This window comes from Pristiophorus japonicus, chromosome 18, assembly GCF_044704955.1.
Source record: "Pristiophorus japonicus isolate sPriJap1 chromosome 18, sPriJap1.hap1, whole genome shotgun sequence".
In the NCBI taxonomy this organism is placed as follows: Eukaryota; Metazoa; Chordata; class Chondrichthyes; family Pristiophoridae; genus Pristiophorus; species Pristiophorus japonicus.
Window position 1 is genome coordinate 63,633,390 of NC_091994.1, and position 26,087 is coordinate 63,659,476.

The 26,087-nt window shown below is 43.3% G+C and overlaps 1 protein-coding gene across 1 annotated transcript in view; it reads left to right on the forward strand.

Moving 5' to 3' along the window:
- usp48 (ubiquitin specific peptidase 48) overlaps window positions 1–26,087 on the forward strand; it is a 195,163-nt gene that overhangs the window by 123,128 nt on the left and 45,948 nt on the right. Inside the window, exons 12-14 of the mRNA XM_070860713.1 lie at window positions 1,474–1,674; window positions 12,908–13,022; window positions 20,514–20,656. Of these exons, the coding sequence (XP_070716814.1) occupies window positions 1,474–1,674; window positions 12,908–13,022; window positions 20,514–20,656 (459 nt within the window). The remainder of the gene's footprint in view (window positions 1–1,473; window positions 1,675–12,907; window positions 13,023–20,513; window positions 20,657–26,087) is intronic.

Below are 26,087 nucleotides of genomic sequence, written 5' to 3' on the forward strand. Positions count from 1 at the left end.
GCTGTGATTGGTCAACAATTCCATTGTCATTGTAGCGTGTGACTACCAGGATGGTAGAAGGCGAACTGGCTTACCTTAATTAATCCACACTTGACCAAGTGACTGTTAATTTTGTCCCTGATTATTGATTCTAAAAGCTTCCCCACTACCGAGGTTAAACTGACCGGCCTGTAGTTGCTGGGTTTATCTTTACACCTTTTTTTGAATAAGGGTGTAATATTTTTACTTCTCCAGTCCTCCGGCACCACCCCCGTTTCTAAGGAGGATCCGAAGATCATGGCCAGTACTTCCGCAATTTCTTCCTTCACTTCCCTCAGCATCCTAGGATGCATCCCATCTGGTCCTGGTGATTTATCTACTTGATGGTCCTTGCAGGTCGGGGCCGCCGCTCCGAATGCCGGGTCGGGCTGCCACGCTGCTCCTTTGAGACCCTGACCTGCTGATGGTCCTTGCAGGCCACTTCAAGATGCAGCACGAGCCGGTTCAGGAGGGCGATGGCTGTGAAGAGGGCGACTGGATTGGACGTCACCATAACTCAGGTCGGTGATTGGAGCGTGGGCAGGTCCAGCAGGAGCGGTGAGGTTGGGGCAAAGGAGCGGCGAGAGATTGCGAGTGACGTTATCGGGGCTCAGGAGAGGCGCGCGTTACAGGGGCCAGAAAAGACGAGGGCCCAGGGGCAGCACGGGCCAGCCCACACTGCGATATGTGCACGCACTAGGTCTGTGCAGCAGAGCTGGTCTCCAGTTGTCTCGGTTAATCATTGCCACTGGACCAAGACCTAGCTCTGTCAAGCCTGTGTGGTGGCTGGTGTGTAATGGTCACCACTGTTTAAAAAAAATCCACGCACAGGCATCTTCCACCCTTCAGGATGTAGTTTGGGACCTGGACTATTAGGTCCTTCATTGAAACACCTGTGAACTTATCCCTTTTTGGCGTGGAAGCAAGTCATCCTCGATACGAGGGAGCGCCTATGATGATGATGTGATGGCGAACTAGAGGGACTGTGGTCATTTTCCATCCAGCAATTCCTATGTTCCTGGTCCATTGAGCCTGTCCCATTTAGCTGTGTTGCAATTAGGCGAAGTGATCCCCAATGCTCCACTCCCACCAGCAGCCACATAATCTAGGAGAGGTAAAAAAAACAATTCCTTACCCCACATCTCCTGAAAGCATGAGTCGGTTGTCACTGTCCCTCTAGTAGTTCTCCCCAATGGCTGTTTTTCTTGTGTGAGCTTGGACAGTGAGTTTTAACAGTAGATTTGGTCAATTCGGCCATCACATCTTCACAGTTGCCTTCTGCTTTTCTTTTCGTGCACAAGTGAATACCACCTGTACAGCTGCTGAAGGTGTTGGCTGAAGATTTTCACACAGTGAAAATTAGCTTGTTATTTTATAAACCATTTCAAAGTAACTTTAGCTAAATGTTTGCAAATTAAAGATCACAGACTAAAACTTTCACTTTTTTTGTTTTAGATGAGCACTATGAATTTCTACCAGTGGACTGGCTACGGAAGTGGCTGGATGACTCTGCAGTAACAAAGCCAATTGATAATTCTAACCACCTGTGTACACATAATAGACTTATTCCTGATAAAATCTGTGATGTTAAAAGGATCTCCCAGAAAGCAGCAGATACCTTCTATGCTAGATATGGAGGTGGTCCCCGATTGGATGGTAAGTAAACCAGTTTTGTAACCTTTTTTGAAAAAGTCTGCAGAGTTCACTGGCCAAATAACCTCGTAGGAACAGTTAGAAATAATATATGGAAATCTTAGTTAAGTTAAACTCAACTTTGTTGGTTCAGATTCACAGCAATAAACGTGCAGAAAGGGTGTGCAATAGGCAAATTAGTTTCAATATAGATAAGTGTAAGATGGTGCATTTTGGTTGGAAGAATAAGGAGGCTACATATTCCTTGGGGAAATATGTCTAAATTGGGTAGTGGAGCAAAGGAATCTCGGAGTACCGATATACAGATCACAAAGGGCTAGAAAATAGACAACAAGGAAGTTTGGCAGTGCTAAATGGTATATACTTCAATGCAAATGGTATATACCTCCAATGCTAGGGAATAAGGCAGATGAGCTGGGAGCACAGATAGACACGGGAATATGATATAGCTATTACTGAGACATGGCTGAAAGAAGGGCAGGTATGGCAGCTCAAAATTTCTGGATAGAGCGTTTTCAGGCGGGATAGAGAGGGGGTAAAAAAAGGAGGGGGAGTCGCAGTATTGATTAAAGAAACAATTATAGCTGTGAGAAGAGATGATATGTTAGAGGGGTCATCAGATGAGGCCATATGGGTCGAATTAAAAAACAAAAAGGGGCGATCACACTACTTGGAGTGTACTGTAGACCCCCAAACAGTCAGAGGGAGATAGAAGAACAAATATGTAGGCAAATTTCTGAGAAGTGCAAAAACTATAGGGTAGTAATAGTCGGGGATTTCAACTATCCTAATATTAACTGGGATAAAATTAGTTTGAAAGGTATGGAGGGTGCAGAATTCCTAAAATTAATTCAGGAGAACTTTTTTAGCCAGTACATAGCAGGCCCAACATGGGAGGGAGCGGTTCGGGAGTTAGTTTTAGGGAATGAAGCTGGGCAGGTAGAAGGGGTATCAGTGGGAGAGCATTTTGGTGCTAGTGATCATAATTCAGTTAGATTTAGGGTAGTTATGGAAAAGGACAAGGATAGACCAGGAATAAAAGTTCTCAATTGGGGAAAAGCCAATTTTGCTAGGCTGAGAGATGATTTAGCCACAGTGGATAGGATAAAGAAAAAAAAGGGAGGCTTATGATAGACACCGAGGGCTCAATACTGCAGAAACCATACAAGGGTATAGAAAGTGCAGGGGTGCAATTAAAAAGGAAATTAGGAAAGCAAAGCGAGGGCATGAAAAAATGTTGGCAAGGAAAACTCAAAGATATTTTCTAAGTACATTAAGAGCAAGAGGATAACTAAAGAAAGAGTAGGGCCTATTAGGTACCATAAAAGTAATCTGTGTGTGGAGGTGGAAGAAATGGGTCTGATTCTTAAAGAATACTTTGCGTCTGTTTTCACAAAAGAGAGAGGCGATGCAGACATTGCAATCGGGGAGGAGGAGTGTGAAATATTAGATGAAATAAACATAGTGAGAGAGGAAGTATTAAGGGATTTAGCAGCTTTGAAAGTGGATAAATCCCCAGATCTGGATGAAATGTATCCCAGGCTGTTAAGAGAAGCAAAAGAGGAAGTAGCAGAAGCTCTGACCATCATTTTTCAATCCTCTCTGGCTACAGGTGTGGTGCCAGAGGACTGCTAATGTGGTACCTTTGTTTAACAAGCGAGAAAGGAATATCCTGAGTAATTACAGGTCGGTCTGCCTAACCTCGGTGGTGGGAAAATCATTGGAAAAAATTCTGAGTAACAGGATAAATTTTCATTTAGAAAGACATGGATTAATCAAGGACAGTCAGCATAGATTTGTAAAGGGAAGGTCGTGTCTGACTAACATGATTACATTTTTTGAGGAGGTAACCAGGGGTAGTGTATATGGATTTTAGCAAGGCTTTTGATAGGGTCTCATGGCAGACTGGTCCCGAAAGTAAAAGCCCAGGGAATCCAGGGCAAAGTGGCAAATTGGATCCAAAATTGGCTCAGAGGCAGGAAGCAAAGGGTAATGGTTGATGGGTGTTTTTCTGACGGGAAGGCTGTATCCAGTGGGGTTAGAAACATAGAAACATAGAAAATAGGTGCAGGAGTAGGCCATTCGGCCCTTCTAGCCTGCACCGCCATTCAATGAGTTCATGGCTGAACATGCAACTTCAGTACCCCATTCCTGCTTTCTCACCATACCCCTTGATTCCCCTAGTAGTAAGGACTTCAACTAACTCCTTTTTGAATATATTTAGTGAATTGGCCTCAACAACTTTCTGTGGTAGAGAATTCCACAGGTTCACCACTCTCTGGGTGAAGAAATTCATCCTCATCTCGGTCCTAAATGGCTTCCCCCTTATCCTTAGACTGTGTCCCCTGATTCTGGACTTCCTCAACATTGGGAACATTCTTCCTGCATCTAACCTGTCTAACCCCGTCAGAATTTTAAACGTTTCTATGAGGTCCCCTCTCATTCTTCTGAACTCCAGTGAATACAAGCCCAGTTGATCCAGTCTTTCTTGATAGGTCAGTCCCGCCATCCCGGGAATCAGTCTGGTGAACCTTCGCTGCACTCCTTCAATAGCAAGAATGTCCTTCCTCAGGTTAGGAGACCAAAACTGTACACAATACTCCAGGTGTGGCCTCACCAAGGCCCAGTACAATTGTAGCAACACCTCCCTGCCCCTGTACTCAAATCCCTCGCTATGAAGGCCAACATGCCATTTGCTTTCTTAACCGCCTGCTGTACCTGCATGCCAACCTTCAATGACTGATGTACCATGACACCCAGGTCTCTTTGCACCTCCCCTTTTCCTAATCTGTCACCATTCAGATAATAGTCTGTCTCTCTGTTTTTACCACCAAAGTGGATAACCTCATATTTATCCACGTTATACTTCATCTGCCATGCATTTGCCCACTCACCTAACCTATCCAAGTCGCTCTGCAGCCTCATAGCATCCTCCTCGCAGCTCACACTGCCACCCAACTTAGTGTCATCCGCAAATTTGGAGATACTACATTTAATCCCCTCGTCTAAATCATTAATGTACAGTGTAAACAGCTGGGGCCCCAGCACAGAACCTTGCGGTACCCCACTAGTCACTGCCTGCCATTCTGAAAAGTCCCCATTTACTCCTACTCTTTGCTTCCTGTCTGACAACCAGTTCTCAATCCATGTCAGCACACTACCCCCAATCCCATGTGCTTTAACTTTGCACATTAATCTCTTGTGTGGGACCTTGCCGAAAGCCTTCTGAAAGTCCAAATATACCACATGAACTGGTTCTCCCTTGTCCACTCTACTGGAAACATCCTCAAAAAATTCCAGAAGATTTGTCAAGCATGATTTCCCTTTCACAAATCCATGCTGACTTGGACCTATCATATTACCTCTTTCCAAATGCACTGCTATGAAATCCTTAATAATTGATTCCATCATTTTACCCACTACAGATGTCAGGCTGACCGGTCTATAATTCCCTGTTTTCTCTCTCCCTCCTTTTTTAAAAAGTGGGGTTACATTGGCTACCCTCCACTCGATAGGAACTGATCCAGAGTCAATGGAATGTTGGAAAATGACTGTCAATGCATCCACTATTTCCAAGGCCACCTCCTTAAGTACTCTGGGATGCAGTCCATCAGGCCCTGGGGATTTATCGGCCTTCAATCCCATCAATTTCCCCAACACAATTTCCCGACTAATAAAGATTTACCTCAGTTCCTCCTCCTTACTAGACCCTCCGACCCCTTTTATATCCGGAAGGTTGTTTGTGTCCTCCTCAGTGAATACCGAACCAAAGTACTTGTTCAATTGGTCCGCCATTTCTTTGTTCCCCGTTATGACTTCCCCTGATTCTGACTGCAGGGGACCTACGTTTGTCTTTACTAACCTTTTTCTCTTTACATATCTATAGAAACTTTTGCAATCCGTCTTAATGTTCCCTGCAAGCTTCTTCTCGTACTCCATTTTCCCTGTACTAATCAAACCCTTTGTCGTCCTCTGCTGAGTTCTAAATTTCTCCCAGTCCCCGGGTTCGCTGCTATTTCTGGCCAATTTGTATGCCACTTCCTTGGCTTTAATGCTATCCCTGATTTCCCTTGATAGCCACGGTTGAGCCACCTTCCCTTTTTTATTTTTACGCCAGACAGGAATGTACAATTGTTGTAGTTCATGCATGCGGTCTCTAAATGTCTGCCATTCCCCATCCACAGTCAACCCCTTCAGTATCATTCGCCAATCTATCCTAGCCAATTCACGCCTCATACCTTCAAAGTTACCCTTCTTTAAGTTCTGGACCATGGTCTCTGAATTAACTGTTTCATTCTCCATCCTAATGCAGAATTCCACCATATTATGGTCACTCTTCCCCAAGGGGCCTCGCACAACGAGATTGCTAATTCCGCAGGGCTCGGTGCTGGGTCCCTTGCTTTTTGTGGTATATATCAATGAGTTAGACTTGAATGTTGGGGGTATGATTAAGAAGTTTGCAGATGGTACTAAAATAGGCTGTGTGGTTGATAATGAAGAAGAAAGCTGTAGACTGCAGGAAGATATCAATGAACTGGTCAGGTGGGCAGAACAGTGACAAATGGAATTCAATCTAGATAAGTGTGAGGTAGTGCATTTGGGAAGGGCTAACAAGGCAAGGGAATAAACATTAAATGGTGAGACACGGAGAAGTGTAGAGGACCTGATTGAGGTGTATAAAATTATGAGGGGCCTGGATAGAGTGGCTAGGAAGGACCTGTTTCCCTTAGCTGAGGGGTCAACAACCAGGGGGCATAGATTTACAGTAATTGGTAGAAGGTTTAGAGGGGATTTGAGGGGAAATTTCTTCACCCAGAGAGTGGTGGGGGTCTGGAACTCACTACCTTAAAGGGTGATAAAGGCAGAAACCCTCACCACATTTAAGGGGTGCTTGGATGTGCACTTAAAGTGCCGTAACCTACAGGGCTAGGGACCAAGAGCTGGAAAGTGGGATCAGGCTGGGTAGCTCTTTGTTGGCTGGTGCGGACACGATGGGCCGAAACGGCCTCCTTCCGTGCTATAAATTTCTATGATTCTACAAGGTAGCTACACAGATGAATAAGGCCATAAAACAGCAAACAAAGCACTGAGGTTCATTTATAGAGGGATATAGTTGAAAAGCAGAGAAGTTATGTTAAACTTGTAAGAACCATGGTTCGACCATACTGAGTACTGTGCACAGTTTTATCCATAATTATAAAAAGATATTGAGGCACTGGAGAAGGTGCAAAAAAGATTTACAAGGATATACCCATGAGTAAAGATTGAACAGACTGGGGCTCTTTTATCTAGAAAAAAAGGTGACCTAATAGTGGTATAATCTTATGATTATGAAAGCGTTTGATAAAGTAGACGTAGAGGACATGTTTCCACTTGCAGGGGAGACCAAAACGAGTGGTCATAAATGTAAGATAGTTACTGTTAAATTCTATAAGGAATTCAGGAGAACCTTGTTTCCCAGAGAATGGTTAGAATGTGGAACTCGCGACCTCAAGGAGTAGTTGAAGTAAATAGCATAGATTAATTGAAGGGGAAACTAGATAAACATGAAGGAGAAAGGGATAGAAGGTTATATTGATGGGGTGAGATGGAGTATGGTGGGAGGAGGCTCGTGTGGAGCATAAACACCGGCCTAGACCAGTTGGGCCAAATGATCAGTTTCTGTGCTTTATATTCTATGTCATTTTCTTTTGCATGCCTTGCAGTCGTTCTATTTTTTTGCCTCTCTATTGTCCTTTGAGTTACAAAAGTGGGTGTTTTCTCATGGTAAGAATGTTGTGTTCTTGGTGTACACAAATGCCATATAACTTCTTTTGCAGAAAGTTTTCTTCTGAGTTGTCAATTTTTTTTCCAAAACTTTTCTTAGTTTTGATCTTTGTCATTGCTGCATTCCAACCCACATTTGATTGATTGTTAACTTTTCAGTATTGCTTGTTGGAGATCTGCTGCCTTGGCAGAACTTATTCTGTCAAGTTATGTTTGGGCTCTGATTGCCGCTCCTTGAGGCTGTATTAATGGCAGCAGCCGGGCAGTAGCCTGGTTCATACTGCCTGGATCCTGCGTGGTTGGAACTCCAGTTGTGACCAGAAGAGAGTGTTGCTGATGCAGATATAGAGCTGCTCTCCCAAGAATTAAAATGTAAATGTTGAGAGGGCAGAAGGAAGAATCCTCACACTCCGTAATTTAAAGTAATGTCTGGTAGGTTTAAAAAGTACCCATGAAGTCCAGTATATTGCCTGAGCACTTGGTAAATCAGGTTTGACATGGACTTACACTGAAGGATGTCAAATGGAAGTGATGTGGGACACACTTCTCCAGATAGTCTCGCACATCCTCTTTCTGGAATCATTTTAGCCCCATCTCTGGGTGTGTACTGCTAGTTCAGCATTGGTGTTGGTCTGGAACCATTTTCCACAGCTGCTAAATTTGTAGTGTAAATGCACCCTACGATCAACCGAGATTCTTGTAGTGCCTTTCCTGTGCACGTGGTCTCTTGACTCACGATTTCCAGACGTTTTGATGTGTTTTCCAAACTGAGTTGAGTCAATGAGAGATAGCCTTTTACGTGAGATTTACCACCATTGATTGTTAATGTACTTGATCTACTCCCATGTTGACTGACACTGTCAATTGTTCATTCTTCTTGAGCACCGTCTCTCTTCCTGAAGTCATGATTATTCCACCCACCCCGCCCCAATAAAAAATTGCGCTCAACCCTTCACCAAAAAATGCCACATCTGCAGCTAGGTCCAGGTCAGAAAAGGAATGGTCCCTACCTATATTACATTCTCAGAAATGATATGGAAAGGTATTATCAGCTAAGAACCACATCTCCCCTAAGTTCATAAGACTGGGACAAGGCACTACAACCCTCTGCGCTTTGCCAACCTCCACCAACTCCAACTTTGCTAGATCCCGGAGCTCAGTTAAGCTGTATAAATAGCATGGAGCAGATTCAGCTTCTATTCTCAATTGAAGTGGAGTTCATGCTCTTCGGAACAAGATCTAACTATAGATGAATTCATAATGACTCAACTTAAGGTCGGCTTTTCTTTTGGTATAGACCCAGCTGAAATCTGTGTCATCTTGTTCCTGACCCTTCTGCCACTGGAAACAGTTTCCCTTTTTTTACTCTATTAAAACCCTTCATGACTTTGATCACCTCTATCAAATCTTCCCTTAACCTTCTTTGCTTTAAGAAGAACCACCCCGGCTTGTCTAGTCCTTCATAAGAACATAAGAAATAGGAGCAGGAGAAGGCAATATGGCTCCCCGAGCCTGCTCCGCCATTTAATACGGTCATGGACTCAGGTCCACTTCCCTGCCCGCTCCCCATAACCCCTTATTTTGAACTGTCTATCTCTGGCTTAACTTTATTTAATGACCCAGCTTCCACAGCTCTCTGAGGCAGCAAATTCCACAGATTTACAACCCTCAGAGAAGAAATTCCTCCTCATCTCAGTTTTAAATGGGTGGCCTCTTATTCTAATATTATGTCCCCTAGTTTTAGTCTCCCCTATCAGTGGAAACATCCTCTCCGCATCCACCTTGTCAAGCCCCCGATAATCTTATATGTTTCGATAAGATCACCTCTCATTCATCTGAATTCCAATGAGTAGAAGCCCAACCTACTTAACCTTTCCTGATAAGTCAACCCCCTCATCTCCGGAATCAACCTAATGAACCTTCTCTGAACTGCCTCCAAAGCAAGTACATCCTTTCTTACATATGGAAACCAAAGCTGTATGCAGAATTCTAGGTGTGGCCTCACCAATACCCTGTATAACTGTAGCAAGACTTCCCTGCTTTTATACTCCATCCCCTTTGCAATAAAGGCCAAGATTCCATTGGCCTTCCTGATCACTTGCTGTACCTGATGCTAACCTTTTGTGTTTCATGCACCAGGACCCCCAAGTCCCGCTGTACTGCAGCACTTTGCAATCTTTCTCCATTTAAATAATAACTTGCTGTTCAATTTTTTTTATGCCGAAGTGCATAACCTCTCACTTTCCAACATTATACTCCATCTGCCAAATTTTTGCCCGCTCACTTAGCCTGGCTATGTCCTTTTGCAGATTTTTTGTGTCCTCCTCACACATTGCTTTTCCTCCCATCTTTGTATCGTCAGCAAACTTAGCTATATTACATTTGGTCCCTTCATCCAAGTCGTTAATATAGATTGTAAATAGTTGGGGTCCCAGCACTGATCTCTGCGGCACCCCACTAGTTACTGATTGCCAACCCAAGAATGAACCACTCAGCCCGACACACTGTTTTCTGTTCGTTAGCCAATCCTCTATCCATGCTAATATATTACCCCCAATCCTGTGAACTTTTATCTTGTGCAGTAATCTTTTATGTGGCACCTTGTCAAATGCCTTCCGGAAGTCCAAATACACCATATCCACTGGTTCCGTTTTATCCACCCTGTTTGTTACATCCGCAAAGAATTCCAGCAAATTTGTCAAACATGACTTCCCCTTCATAAATCCATGCTGACTCTGCCTGACTAAATTATACTTTTCCAAATGTCCTGCTACTGCTTCTTTAATAATGGACTCCAACATTTTCCCAACCAGGATGTTCCTGCTTTTTGTCTACCTCCTTTTTTAAATGGGGGTGTTATATTTGCAGTTTTCCAATCTGCTGGGACCTCTCCAGAATCCAAGGAATGTTGGTAAATTACATCTACTATTCATCCCTGGTACCATTCTAGTAAATCTCCTCTGCACTCTCTCTAGGGCCTTGACATCCTTCCTAAAGTATGGTACCTAGAATTGGCCACAATATTCCAGCTAGGGCCTAACCAGAGTTTTATAAAGATTTAGTATAACTTCCTTACATTTGTACTCGTACCTTTATTTATAAAGCCAAGGATCCCATATGCCTTTTTAACAGCCTTCTGAATATGCCCTGTCATCTTCAAAAACTTGTGTACGTACACCCCCAGGTCTTACATTCCTGCACCCCCTTTAAAATTGTACCATTTAGTTTAGATTGCTTCTCCTCATTCGTCCTACCAAAATGAATTTTAAAAGTGGTCCTGGTATGACTGGCAATTGTAGGGGCAAGGTAAAAGGAAACCATTTTACTGACTGCCCTGGTAGCAAGTAACCATTTGCTGTACAGCCAGCCCTGTAATCTTTGGGGTTTAAGTTCCCCAATTTTTCTCTGCACTTGTCTTGGGTGTCTTTCTTTCTCCTGATCATGTGCACGCTATACTGGGTATTTAAAGCATATGTGTGTATGCAGTGAAACCTGATTCTGTGAAGAGTAGCCCATTTGTTGGTAATTTTTGATTGTATTCATAACTTTAGTGAAAGAACAAACTTGCTCATGTGTACCACTTTGCATGTCCTCAGAAAGCCCAAAAGCACTTCACACCCAGTGAAGTATTTGTGTTGATCTATTTGATTTGGACCTGATCCGTTTTATGGACAATAGAGCCTATATAGAGTCAATAGAGTATATAGAGTCAGTAGAGTTTGGTAACCTGAGGGTTATGTCACATTGTAGCTATGTCACTGGACTAGTAATCCAGAGGCCTGGACTAATGATCCGGAGACATGAGTTTAAATCCCACCATCGCAGCTGGAAATTTAAATTCAGTTAATTAAATAAATTTAGAATATAAAACAATTATTCCTAATGGTGACCATGAAACTGTCGAATTGTCACAAAAACCCATCTGGTTCACTAATGTCCTTTAGGGAAGGAAATCTGCCGTCCTTACCCGGTCTGGCCTACATGTTGTGGTTGACTCTTAAATGCCCTCTGAAATGGTGGCTCACCACCTCCTTCTCGGGGGCAATTAGGGATGGGCAATAAATGCTGGCCTTGCCGGTGACGCCCACATCCTGTGAACTAATAAATAAAATAAAAATGCAAGCCTGGTATATCCTGCGTGTGGTGCTGAAACGGGAAACCTCAGGACCAGGGCCATCCCGATTTTTGGGTTTTTCCCGATTTCAGAGAAGAAACCTGACGTCCCGAATACAGAAACTCCTGAGCCGAGTTTCAGGTATTTCCGGATTTCGGAGAAGAAAATCCGACGTCCCGAATCTGGGTATCCTTGGGCCGACTTTCATGAATTTTCGAATTTCGGAGCATTACATCCAACGGCCCAAATCCGGCAACCTCGAGGTCGGGTTGTGTATTTTTTTTTATTCCTGCTTGGAAAAAGGTATGTACAGCTTTAAAGTCCGGTTTTCAGGAAATATTTCCAAATTCCGGACAACGACTCTTGCAATCTGCACAATTTTCGGACAATTCTTGTTTTTAGAACTCCGTATTGTGCTCTGACAGTTCTGTTACACAACCGTTTTCAACACTCCATCTGAACTGGGGCGGGATGTGGAAGGTGAGAGAGCTGGACAGCCAGGCTGTGTGCCTCAACAAGCCTGTTGCACTACAATCTTCCAAATACCAGGGCTGTAGATGCTCAGTTGTTGAGTATATTCAAGACAGAAATCGCTAGATTTTTGAATATTAAGGGAATCGAGGGTTATGGAGATAGTGCAAGAAGGTGGAGTTGAGGTCGAAGATCAGCCATGATCTTATTGAATGGCGGAGCAGGCCCAAGGGACTGAATGGTCTACTCCTGCTCCTAATTCTTATGTTCTTACCCATGTTAACATTCCTCTTTTCCCCTTTACATAGGATTACATTGGATATACGGCACAGAAACAGGCCATTCGTCCCAACCAGTCCATGCCGGTGTTGATGTTCCACTCGAGCCTCTTCCCATCTTTCTTCATCTAACTCTTATCAGCGTAACCCTCTATTCCCTACTCCCTCATTTGCTTATCTAGCCTCCCCTTAAATGCATCTATACTATTCTCTTCAACCACTCTCTGGACAAAGAAGTTTCTTCTGAATTCCCTATTTGATTTCTGCTCCTGCCTGTGTTTCATTTCCATAGTGCCTACCCAGCCACTGGTCCATCTTTACATCTGGGATTGGGTTGTACCTGCTTAAAAGCTGTACTACAATGTGAGAGTACCCCTTAGTATTTTGCACATCTACTTGAGCTATAATTCTGTGACCTCGTAGTGTGCTTTACCAGCGAAATCCTGTTTTTTAAACACAAAGTATCTTTAGAGCTAAACATTAAAGTCTAATATTAATCTGGGGACGGCCATCAGTAACAGGCTTAGTCTTGTAAGAAGCAAAAATATAGAGTGTAAAAGTTGTAAATAAGTATTGCTTACTAATGAAACATTTTTCTTATCCCTAGCTTCTACTTTATGTAGAGATTGTGTGGTGGAGAAATGTAGGATTCTTAGATTAAAGAATCAGTTAAATGAAGATTACAAGATTATCTCCAACCTGACCAGGACCACATTACAAAGGTACATTTTGTTTTGAAAACACCCATTCTATTTAACCAGACCATAAAAACATTGTATTTTCTAATTGTTTGAAAGCTACTGGTTATTTATCTTGTGGCTTTTGGTATAGTTCTATGGCATATTTATTTTTAAACTTATACCAATATATTGTGTGACATTGTGCTTGTATGTTTTCATTATTTATTCATGTCCCCTATTCTTGTCTGCTTTCACCTAACTAGTGTTACTGAATTTTATGTTTCGGGAGTTCTCGCAAAGAGCGATGTGGAGATGAAAAAGCAAGCTACCCTTACAATACTTAGCCAGTGTGGGAGACCACCTTAGAACAGAAACCAGCAGTTCTTTGGTATTGAGTGTATCGACAACATGGATATTTGTTCTGAGCTTATTGGTCATAGTCGATCTTCTGCTACAGCTGTGATGGCTTTGGAGCATCAGGTCAAATGCTAATGATTTTAATATTATGGATCAGTCGGGGATTATAGGATAGCAGAACAAGGAGACACAAGTGTAAGGTGAAAGATTCAGGCAGGACTTGAGAAAACACTGAGGGTGGTCATATTTTGAAATGGCTTAATCGGGGAGGTGAAAGAGAAAAATAGCTTGGCTCTCTTTGAGGTCAACAAATATCTTGGGAAAAAAACATATCAATATGAGATTTTCTTTGATTTTGTATTTTATTTTTATGTGGCCAAAAGATTGAGGCTCTGGACAATAATAAGTTGACTTCTAAGATGTTCTGAGCACTGGTGATGGTCCCATATATTCATTCTGCTGCTGGAAGATGTCACCGTTCTCTCTCGGCACGTGCAGCTGCAGCTGTGTTCATCATCTCCCCATCCTGAAGGAATCAAAACAGTTCTTTGCTTCAGCGCTAAGCAAATTAGCACTGGGGTGTCTTTGTGTCTGCTGCCTGTCGAAGCACAATATGGTCTCATTTAATGCCTGATTTGCTCTTGCACAGTATCTAAGGGAATGTTCTGTCAAGAGGGAAGGAAAACCTGAGGGACATTGTCACTGAGGATAAGTCCTGGGAGCCTCAAGGTTTCTCCACACATTTTTCTAGGTGAACTTCGTGGGGGTTAACTTAATTTTGAGTTTAAAAATTAAACTTTACTACTTGGGGATAAAGCACTTTTTTTCCTGCTTGGTGACCATCAGTAGCAGTTTCTTACAGTCTTTTGACCTTTTATAAAAAAAACATAAAAAATTGTAAATAAGTCTTATTTCCTAATAAAACATTTCTTAATCCATATCTGTGGCACCTTTTCTGACTGTGCATTACTGAGTACTGGATAGCGGTGATGTAAACTGCTCTCTGGTACAGGTCATTCTACCCTTTGGTGCCAACCATCTCACAAAATATCTGGTTAAAACTATAAAGTAGGTATAACGGTTCTAAGAACATAAGAAACAGGAGCAGGAGTAGACTATTCGGCCTCTCGAGCCTGCTCCGCCATTCAATAAGATCATGGCTGATCTTCAACCTCAACTCCACTTTCTCGCCCGATCCCCGTATCTCTTGATTCCCTTAGTGGCCAAAAATCTATTGATCTCAGTCTTGAATATACCCAATGATTCAGCATCCACAGCTCTCTGGGGTAGAGAATTCCAAAGATTCACAACCCTCTGTGAAGTAATTTCTCGTCGTTTCAGTTCACTTTGTGATCACCTCTTGCTGAAACTCAAGAACATTTCATAATGACAGATGGAGTATACAGTCTACTCGTATAATTTTTTTTAACGCTACAGAAATTTAAATTATTCTATATTTGAAGTTAGCAATGTGAACAACACAGCAAAGTGGGAACGATGGGCTAAAATAATTGGATTACTGTATTTGAATGAAGGAACTTTGAATAGAGAAGTAGACTACGTTATCGGTGAGGAATTGTCTGGTTAAAATCCTTAACTGCTAAACGCACTCTTTTATTGTTCCCCTGTGCCACGCGTCTCTGCCTTGGAGTCTCGACTCCATTCTTCAGGCAGCTGCACCCTGCTGTCCAGCAATTGGGGTTTATCTTCACTGTCAATTTGATAGATTAGCTTCTGTGGCTGCAAAAGGTTGAAAAAGGCTCAACTCTTGTTTGACACAGAGTAAACAAACTGGCACTGATCACAGCACCTACTGTTAAAATTAACAAGTTAATCTTGCAGTTTAGGCAGTTGTTTAGTTTGAGAATGCCCAGTACTAAGCACCATTTGGCTATATGTATAGTAGACTATTTTGTGATTTTATGTGGTTGTGATCCATCAAGAAAAGCTGTACTATGGCCACATCAGTAGCTAATATGCAAAGGGTTGCTGTTCAATTCACATGTAAGGCAGCTTCATACAAAAACCCACAGGCTTTCATAAAGCACATTGTCCAACTAATGACTCAGTGATGGTTCAGGCTGAGCACAATATTAAATCAGTTTCTCAATCTTAATTTATGAATAACATTCATTTTTACTCGCAGATTTCCCAAAAGCTTTGCTAGGTGAGTGAAAAAAAGAGGGATGTTGTGTCAAGTAGGAGTATCCCACACACTGACTTATCAGCATTGAGAGCAACCCAGGAGCCAGGGACTACTTGAAAGAGGGCCCAGAATCTGACAGTACTGGAATCAGATCCCTGGGTATAGCACTGTCGCAGGGTCTGATAGCACTGGGAGAGAGGTCCCAGAAACACTGACGAGAGATGTTCTGGGAACACTGGAGCAGGTTGTGGGTTCACTGGGAGAGGACCAGTATCATTCTGGAATGTGGGAGTGCTGGGAATGTAGTCTGGCATGTGTTGTGTACTGAAAGGGGATGTCAGGATATGGAAGTGGAGTTGGGAAGAAGACGATCAGGACTGGAGAGAGGCTTCAGAGTCTGGTATTATTGAAGACTGTTAGGTAGAAGTAATGGAGGGGGATTGGGAGCAGGGTCTGGTAACCTTAAAGGGGAATGGACCCAAGAGACTGGGACTCAACCAACGTCAATAAAAAAACACATCTGGTTATTATCATTTTGCTGTTTGTGGGGCCTTGCTGTGCACAAATTGGCTGTCATATAACAGTGACTACACTTCCAAAGTTCTTAATTGGTTGCAAAGCATTTTGAGATGTCCTGAGGTCGTGAAAGGCACGATATAAATGCAAGTTCTTGCAGTTGAGGGTGAATGTACCCCAGTACACCTGGAGCACTCCCTTGCTCTTCCTCGAATAGCACCGAGGAATCTTTTGTATCTGCGCAGGCAGATGGGACATCCGAAAGGCAGAGCCTCCCCAACAATTCAGCAGCATTGCACTTAACTCTTGGCCTGATTCACTGTTTAAGTCACTGGCTCGCCACAGATGTGGCAACGTGACACCATTTTAGCCACATGCACTAGTTTTAGTAGAAACTTCCTTGCACACAATACAGGTAAATGTACTTCACGTGTATACCCTGTATTTACTTAACAAATATCTTGCACCATTCCGTGCAAAACTTTTCAGTCTTTCTTGTTCACCAAAGTCAGCAGCTTCTAGATTTTTGTCCAGCAGTGACAAGCTAAGTGCTTGTTGAGAATGTTGATTTGCACAATGAGGCACTGCAGTCCATCCAGAGTACTGTTGGATCTTTTACGTCCACCTGAATTTAATGTCTCATCTGAAAGACAGCACCTCTGACAATGCAGCACTCACTGGAATGTCAGCCTAGATTTTTGTGCTCAGGTCTCTGGAGCTGGACTTGAACTGCTTTCCCTTTGCATCGTGTGCCTTTTTGGAGCTGCTCATTATTGCTTGTGCTTGATTTCTTCTGCTGGTCTGAAGCAGTTCATCCCACAATGATAGCTGCCCTGTCCATATAATGGGCCCAAGTTTCCACATGATTTGCGCCTGATTTTTAGGAGCAACTGGTGAAGAACGGACTATCTTAGAAATCGCAATTCTCCACATTTTTTTTTCTGCAGTTCTAGTCAGTTAGAACAGTTTCACTTTGGAACAGAATTTTTTCTTCAAAAGGGGGCGTGTCCGGCCACTGACGCCTGATTTCAAAGTTTCCACAGTGAAAACGTACTCCAAACTAACTTAGAATGGAGCAAGTGAAGATTTTTGTAGAACTGAAAAAACCTGTTCTACACATTAAAAAATCAGGCGCAGGTTACAAATTAGGCGCCCAGAATGAGGTAGGTGGGGGGGGGGGGAAGGGAAGGGAAGGGAAGTCATTAAATTCTATAATAAATCCTTATTTATACTTCTACAAATATTATACAAATGAATCCAACCTGAATAAAAATTTATAAGCAAAGAAAAGATTAAATAAACCATCTTCCTACCTGTGTGAAAGTGCTTCAGCCACGGAGAATGCTGCAGGAAGCCTCACAAGTTCAGCAGCCATTCCCCGACGGCAGGGGGGGGGAGGCCTTCGGGAAACGGCTGCCTCAACTTTCTGAGGCTTCCTGCAGCCTCCTCACTGCTGTAAGAAGCCTCAGTGCTGATGTGCTGATGGCAATGTGCTTTTATTAAAAAATGTTCAAAAATTAAACAGCTACAAAGAACTACAAAAATGGCCGAGTGCCAATGTTTCCTTCACACTGCGCGTGCGCGAACGCTCCAACGCGCACGCGCAGGGTTTCCGGCAGGAAAAAAACTAATTTAAATGGTACCCGCCCCCTCCCACTTACAAATTCAGCGCGAGTGGTAGGCTCCGCCCCCTGGGCGCCGCGCCAAGCAGACATGGAGCTGCAGGGCACTCCAGAATCCCGCGTTTTTTTTCCGGTGCCGTTTTTGCCGCGAAAAACCGGCGCCCAGCTCGGAGGGGTGCCCGTTTTTTATCGTGTGGAAACTTGGGGCCAATGTTGCTGTTGTTTCCATGGTGCTGAATTCTGGAGTTTTCACTCATGTTGCACACTAATTAACAGACAGCTAATAAGCAGTAACGGAGGATGAAAAGCACACACAACGATCACAAAATACACACACTCTATTTTTTAACTTACCATTTTACCAACAAATTCACACAAAGGTTAAAGTACATATGCACATGCCATACGAATCCGAGTATTGAGATCACTAGCCCAATGAGGATGTCTATTACTAAATTTTTTATTTGCCAATCAAAAATGTAATTGGCTGCATCTGGATTCCCAATTAGTCACATGACTAGTGGCCAACTTATTGGACAACACTGGCCTAAATTATATGCTCATGTCTTGGTGGAGGCAGACTCAATCGTGCCTTTCAAAAGGGAATTGGATAAATACCTGAAGGAAAAAAATTTGGAGGGCTACAGGGAAAGGGCGGGGCAGTGGGACTAGTTGAAGTGCTTTTGCAGAGAGCCGGCACAGGCTCGACGGGCCAAATGGCCTCGTATGCTGTAACTATTCTATGATTCTAGAAGGGCTTGAACCCACGACTATTTGACTGAGAGTCATAAGTGGTACAGGTTAAACCTGCATCTATTTTCTAACCTCCCTTATGCGGAACCCTCAGGACCTGGCCTGTTCTGGATAAGGGATTTTTCCGGACGAAGGGTGGTCACATTAAATTGGATGTTACAGGTACTGAGCAAGGGGGTATCAGGGCTGGCTGGCATGGGGCTGGGAGTGCGGCAGAGAGATCATGGGGGTTGGGGGGCGGTGGATCGCGGGGTCAGGCCAGCGATTGCGGGAGTCGGCAGCGAGGAAGGACTTTAATTTGTTCACGTCGGAGTTCTGCGCATGCGCTACCCGGTGGCGGGATGGTTCTGGACGAGGGGTGGTTCCGGATAAGGGAGTTCTGGATAAAGGAAGTTCAACCTGTACTACTGAGCAAGATGATATTTTAAAGCTCTAAAATCCTTGCAGGATCAAGGGACACACTCTTCTACTCTAACTTCTGTTGATGCATAAACTGCCTGCTGAGAAATTCTACAAACTGCACATGCTCAATGCGCACATGTATTGACAGCATGCTCTAACTGTTGAGGTCAAAATATCCAGTTGAAACTCGGGCATTTTAGATAGGCTGAAACCTTGGAAATAAAATGTTTACTAAAGGTATTAAAAGGCAATTCGGTGGATAAATGTAATCATATTATAAAATATATGTATTAATTTTGTATAAAACCTTTTTTAGGATATGTAATTGATTAGTTTGTTTCGTTTGTGACCCATTTGTAAAAATATTTACGTAGGAAATGTTGACATCCATAAATAGAGTTTTCTCATTATAAATGTTTAAGTAGTGATTTTCAATGTTGACATAAAATTCATGACTCAAAGCAGTGACACAAAAGTCCTAGCAAGTCCTAGTTTGTGGACAGGAAATGCATGTCATAAGTAGGATTTTTCATATAATATTGATGTGTTGTTTAATGCCATTAGAAAAAAAATCTTAAATACCTGGGTAGGAATGGGGGTTACATGTTCTTAAATATAAACAAAGATGATGAAATATTCCATGATGTATAGTACTCCCCATTCTGCTGTGACCATGGAAATGTAGGCTGTGCAAAACGGCCTTCCAGGGAGATGAGTAATGAATGTGTAAGTGTGGTAGATAGTCCAGAAAACCACTCCATTACTTTTTGTTCAGGAAGTTCAATGAAGCCAAGCCCTTGCTAAAACAGACTGTACCCATGGAGGCCAATTTTCAACTTTACCCATCCATTAACATACCAGCCTAATTTCACTGCAACGCATTCAATGGAATGAAAATTAGCTGCTTTTGGTAATGAGTAGGCGAATCGTGCCGCCTGATTGCATTGTGGAATGAATGGGCGTGGCAGGCTAAATAACCCTAAGGCTCTCTTTCTCCAACTTTGGTCTATCTCTGAGCTGGAACTTATTAATTTTGCAGGTTTCTGTTGTGTTGTTGCCACTATCTTCCATAAGAAGAGAAGTGCAATCCCAGAGCAAAGCCTTGCTTGTAATGGGGCTATAAAGGATCAGTGTGCATGGTACTGAGGGGTGCTGACGTTCCCCCCACCAGGTGTGCCCCAGATTGGGGCATGGATTTGCCAGGCACTGCTGCTAGCAGACAAAGAGAACCTCGTCCTTTCAATTTCTCGCAACAGCAGTCCCCATGCTCCGTGACCTCACCAGCTCGGTGACCACTAACATGCCACTGCAGAGAGCCATCCCCACTTGTGGGTGACTGAAAATGGGACTGGCTAGTGGAGAAACAGAATGCTGCCACCATGACTATCTCTGTAACTCTGAATTTATCCTGGATATTGCTTCTCATTCTGAGAATGATGAGAATCACTGGGGAGATGTCTCAATTACCTACTTCGAGTCAGAAGATGCAGATTGTTAACAGCCATTCTAACGTATTTATGTTGGGTAATGTGCTCGTGCCAGTAATCGTGTTGTGCAGCTGCCCCTGTTCTTTTGCTAAGATTTACAATTGTTTTTATTGTCTTGAACAACTTGACACTCGGTCCTGACACTCAGAACTCCAAATTTGTAAAGTTAACCTACTTTATTCTATTGGTAGTTAGATAATCCTTTTCTTTTAAAAAGCGAACTAGTTCTCGACTTGTGTGACTTTTCTAGCCATGAAGGATACTGGGTGGGGAAAGCCTCACTTCGAAGCTGGCGTCAACTAGCACTCGATCAGCTGGATGGAAAGGAAGATGACCCAGATCATACTGATGGGAAAAGCAATGGAGAAGGCCCAAACAATCTACATGCTAAAGGTATTTTTCCAAAAGGGGATTGTTAAGTGTACAGCTATTTCATTGTCCAAGCTAAGCAGGTGATGAGCAGAAATTATGATGGGTGCTTTGCAAATACAAAGCCACTTTCTTGTGGGAAACCTGTGATTGATTTACCTGCAGCATTGTTGTATGCTAGTCTTTTGCAATATGTTTTTCATCAGAGTGTGATGGAAATTTGTGGTAATTTATTGTGACATCCTTCACATGCTGTAGGAATTTGTCCAGGCTTGTTTTGGTTCTGGAGACACGACACGCTAATCATAACACACACATTGGGCCCAAGTTTCCACATGATTCGCGCCTGATTTTTAGGAGCAACTGGTGGAGAACGGACTATTTTAGAAATCGCAATTCTCCACATTTTTTTTTCTGTAGTTCTAGTTAGGTAGAACAGTTCTAGTTTAGAACAGAATTTTTTCTTCAAAAGGGGGCGTGTCCGGCCACTGACGCCTGATTTGAAAGTTTCCACAGTGAAAACGTACTCCAAACTAAAGTAGAATGGAACCAGTGAAGATTTTTGTAGAACTGAAAAACCCTGTTCTACACATTAAAAAATCAGGCGCAGGTTACATATTAGGCGTCCAGAACGAGGTGGGGGGAAGGGAACTCATTAAATTCGACAATAAATCATTATTTATACTTCTACAAATATTATACAAATAAATCCAACCTGAATAAACATTTATAAGCAAAGAAAAGATTAAATAAACCATTTTCCTACCTGTGTGAAAGTGCTTCAGCCAGGGAGAATTCTGCAGCCGTTCGTTGCAGCTGAGCGGGAGGGGGGTGGGGGGAGGGGGGTGAGAGAAAGCCGTTCGTGCCGCTGGGAGGGAGGGAGGGAGGGAAAGAAAGAAAGGAGGAGAGCGAGAGGAGAGCGGGTCTCGGGGGGGAGGGGGGGAGCGAGTGTCGGGTCGGGTCTGGTCGGGGGAGGGGGGGGCGCGAGTGTCGGGTCTGGTCAAGCGGGGAGCAGGAGCTGGCCGTGGGAGGAGCCCCAGTGAGGCCATTGGGCCAGGGCTAGGGGCTGCGTGCTTCGGGCCCCTCCCACACAATTCGGCGCCTGGAGCTACTGCACTTGCGTGCCGACTGTAGCGCGCATGTGCAGAGGTCCCGGCACTGCCCCTCCCACAGCTCGTGCTGACTGCGCCAAGGGCCAGAGGACCTGTAAGTAGGTGCAGACTACCGAGGATTTTTTTAGGCGCGAAAAACGGGCGCCCAGCTCGGAGGAGCGCCCGTTTTTTTTCTTGTGGAAACTTGGGCCCATTATCCTGACGTGTTACTGGATCACAGCCCATGTGACCACCTGCTTCCACCTTGTATAAAGCCTTAGGCTCTGGGTAGTGCTAGTTCAGTTTTCCTCATATTGTCAAAGTCCCCTGCTCCCATCATTGCATTTTCCAAGTCGAGACACTGCCTGCAGCTTTTAGCTCTTTTAAAGAAATATCGGGATAGTTTTAGTGATGTTTGCTCGGGCCCCTTGTCAACCATGTTCCCTTTCACCTCTGAGATGCTCTTGTGGAAACATGGTGTGGACCAACCATTGTTTCTCTGTCAAGGTAGAATCTGCCCGTTTGAAGATGCAAGACAATTTTTTTCAAAAATCCAACGGAATGATGTTCTGACATTCCAGGAAGCAATAAACACCTGAGGCACTAACACAGGCCACTAAAGCCCGTGTTTTAACTTTGCATGTGGGGAGCAAAGCATATGGGAAACTGTGGGGGCCAAAACAGATGGGAAAGTGTCTTGCCCTCTGCAGTGTCGGTTGTGAGCCCCAGTGGGAAGCACTAGCTGGACGGTAGGAAGGAGTGTGGTTTTGGGCAGCAGGATGCTCCTGTTGGGGACCCAGAGGAACTGTCTCCAACAGTCAGGTAAGTGCTTAGGAGGGGATTCAGGAAGGCATTGTGGTTAGGGGACGGAGAGGGTAGCCCAGGATAGGTCAAGCACATGGTTTCCTTGTAGGTCATAGCGGAACATTCCTGCATCTCCTGGCCCACAAGGAACCAGAAAAATACTAAGTATAACTTGTCTTTCTGACCCGAATGCACTTGCTGACAAGTTGATCTAGTGGGGGAGGCCATGATGTTCCCGTGCAGGCCTCGAGTTAAAATTGGAGTCAGACTTCGATGATGTCATTAGCGCCCGACCTACATATTTAACGATGGCCTGCTCTACCTTTCGGCAGGTGTCCTGGTTTCCTGCTCGAAAGATCAGGTTAAAAGTGCAATCCACTACAGCCATTTTACCTGCCCACCCACTTGGTTTCTGTTGGGAGGGCAGGGTTAAAATTGGCCTATATGACTTCTTTGCACAAAAATATTTTTAAAAAGTAATAAATTGTTCTCAAACTTTAAAAAAAAAGTAAAATTTAGGATTTAACCATTCTTGTTCATAGATGTCTTACTGCCACAGCAGCTGAGCTCAGAAACTTTGATCCAGGCTCAATATAAACATATAGTACCTTGGCTGCATCCCATGTTTCCTAACTCTTATCACAAATTAAAATCTACAACAACATTAAAGAACATTGTGTGGGCTTCGATATACTCATGCAGACCCGAGGGAGAAGCATTCCTTTCACTTTGTTAATGTCAGGTTACCGGTAGCTCTATGAATAGTTTAGTCACCCAGTGCTTTTGTAGGGTAGCGATTATTTTAATAAGGAACATCCTTCATACACCACACTCCCAGGTATCTGTTCAGGTGTATCATTTTGAGAACATTAGTGTTGAGTGCTGACTTTATGGTTGGCTTCACTTGAAAGCGAGTTGGTGTAGGTCCTGGTGATGTTCCCAATGTAGGTGTACGAGACCATGTGCAGCACTGCCGATCTGAAATGTGGCATTTTCATGTACGAACTCAGTAAGTAGCTTCCCAGAGCCAGTCAAGGTAGCTGTACTTCTATGGTGTGCACAACTGATGATCCAAAGTAATTGGGTGGCTGTGTGAAGGAGACCATTACTGCTTGAACACCAAAGGATTGTCTCTCTTTCAGAAGAGTCATGATTTTTTCATTATGAAGACATAGGGTTGACCGGGGTGAAGAAGGTCACTTGATTAAAATTACATCACTTTGCAATATTTTTAGAGACCTTGGGAAAAGTACTTATATTTATGCAGCACTTTGTCACGTCAATATCTCAAAACTCTATCACACACAGAATTTCTGTTGGATTGCAGTGAACATGGCAGGCATTGTGCACCAGCAATGTCCCACAGTGAGATGAATGGTTACCTGCTTTTCTGGTGGTATTGGTTGAGGAGGAATGTTTGAAGGACATTGCGAGAACTCCCTCCTCTTTGAATTGTGATATGGAACGTTTTACTACGTCAAAGACGCTGCCCTGAAATTCTGGTCGGAAGCTTTCGAACGAACGCCTCCAACCAGAGAATTTTATGAATTTACCTGGTGGTCCCGGAGGAGCGTGGGATTCCGGTGGGAGGGGTCTTCTCTTCCCACGGAGACGGTGCAGTCACGTGTGACTGCTCAGCCAATCAGGTACAGTATTCCACAGCTTTCTCATTAAAAGCAATGATCACTCCGTATCTACCAGTTCTCATTGCTATTGATGAGAGGGGAAAAAAACACACTAAACACCATAATAAAAAAATAAAAAACACACCTCACATAATTAAAATTAATTGAAATTAAAGTTATTAAATGTCTTAGAGAAAATATATATATTTTAAAGTTTTTTTAATTATAGTTTAATATAAACTTACCTTAGTGGGCAGGGTTTTTAACAATAAAATGTGTTTTTAAATTTTATTTTACAATGTTTTTGTGTGTTTTAAAACTCTTACGCCTGTAAAAGTAGGCTATACGTCTGCTTTTATCAGGCGCAAGAGTTTTCAGGACATTTGCTGGGCAACATATAGGTAAATTCGTATGGACCCGAGGAGGCCGGATTTCCAGGCCATTATATAAATACAAGTTGTTACGAGATCTTTATCATACATCTGAACAGTTGACGGAGATCTTAGTTTAACATCTCCTCCGAAGGACAGTATCTTTGACATTATAGCACTCTGCCAGTACTGTACTGGAGTGCCAGCCTGCATTGTGTGCTGGTGTGGGGCTCAAATCCATAACTTTTGATAGAAGTAAGGTGCTACCAACTGAGCCAAGCTGACATGAATGTTTGTTAGTTGATACTTCTTCCCCATGGGTGTATAAGTTGAAATTTCTTCAAAGAATGAGAAAGAACATATCAATTGCAAAGTACTGTGAATGTTGGAAATCTGAAATAAAAACAGAAAATGCTGGAAACTCTCAGGCCAGACAGCATCTGTGGAGAGAGAAACAGAGTTAATGTTTCAGGTCTGTGACCCTTTGTCAGAACTGGGAAAAGTTAGATGTAACAGTTTTAACCAGGTGCCGAGGCAGGCAAAGGGGTGTGGGAAGGAAAGAACAAAAGACACAGTCTGTGATAGGGTGGGAGGCGGGAGTGGTTAAATGTTTCAAATGGGAATGGCGGAATCATTATCAGCTGCAGTCTGGGAAAAAATAGGGGCAGAGGTTATCATGTATCCTACATGGTTAATGCTTGTACTATCACAAGGTGTGCCACCAGAGGGCACCGCAGTGGGAGACTTGCAGGTTACCTGTACAGGTGTGCCTGGCCTAGTATAAAAGGCAGGCCACCATGTGTGATCCTCACTCTGGAGTTATCAATAAAGGACTAAGGTCACTACAGCTCAAGTACAACACATTGTCTCGTGGAGTCATTATCAGAGCATCCAAAGATATAACACAAGTTATGGTCTGAAATTGTTGAACTCGAGGTTGAATCCAGAAGGCTGTAAAGTGCCTGATCGAAAGATGAGGTGCTGCTCCTCGAGCTTACGTTGAGCTTCGTTGGAACAGTGCAAGAGGCTGAGGACAGAGAGGTGAGAGTGGAGCGTATAATTAAAGTGATAGCATGGGGGTCACCCTTACGGACTGAACGGAGGTGTTCCGCAAAGCGGTCACCCGTTTGGTTTCCCCAAATGTAGAGGAGACCACATCGTAAGCAGCGAATGTAGTATATTAAATTGCAAGAAGTACAAGTAAATCGCTGTTTCTCCTGGAAGGAGTGTTTGGGGCCCTGGATAGTGGGAAGGGAGGAACGTATCAATGGTAGGTAATCTCACGTTATTTTGGAATAAAGCATAGTACATAATTCATACAACTTGCATCCAAAAATGATTTTCAGTTGCCAATAATTTTTTGTTGAAAATTCTAATGTTTGATCTTGGATCAAAAAAAAATTAAGAGGCAGCCATGTGTTGTCTTTAAGGGTATCTGGAAAAGTATAATAAATATTGGTCTTATTAACAGAATATTGTAACAAGGCTTGCACAGATTTGGAAAGTGTCGATTAGAATTCTAACGATAGCTCACTCCCACCTCATTTTAGATCTCTCTGCATAT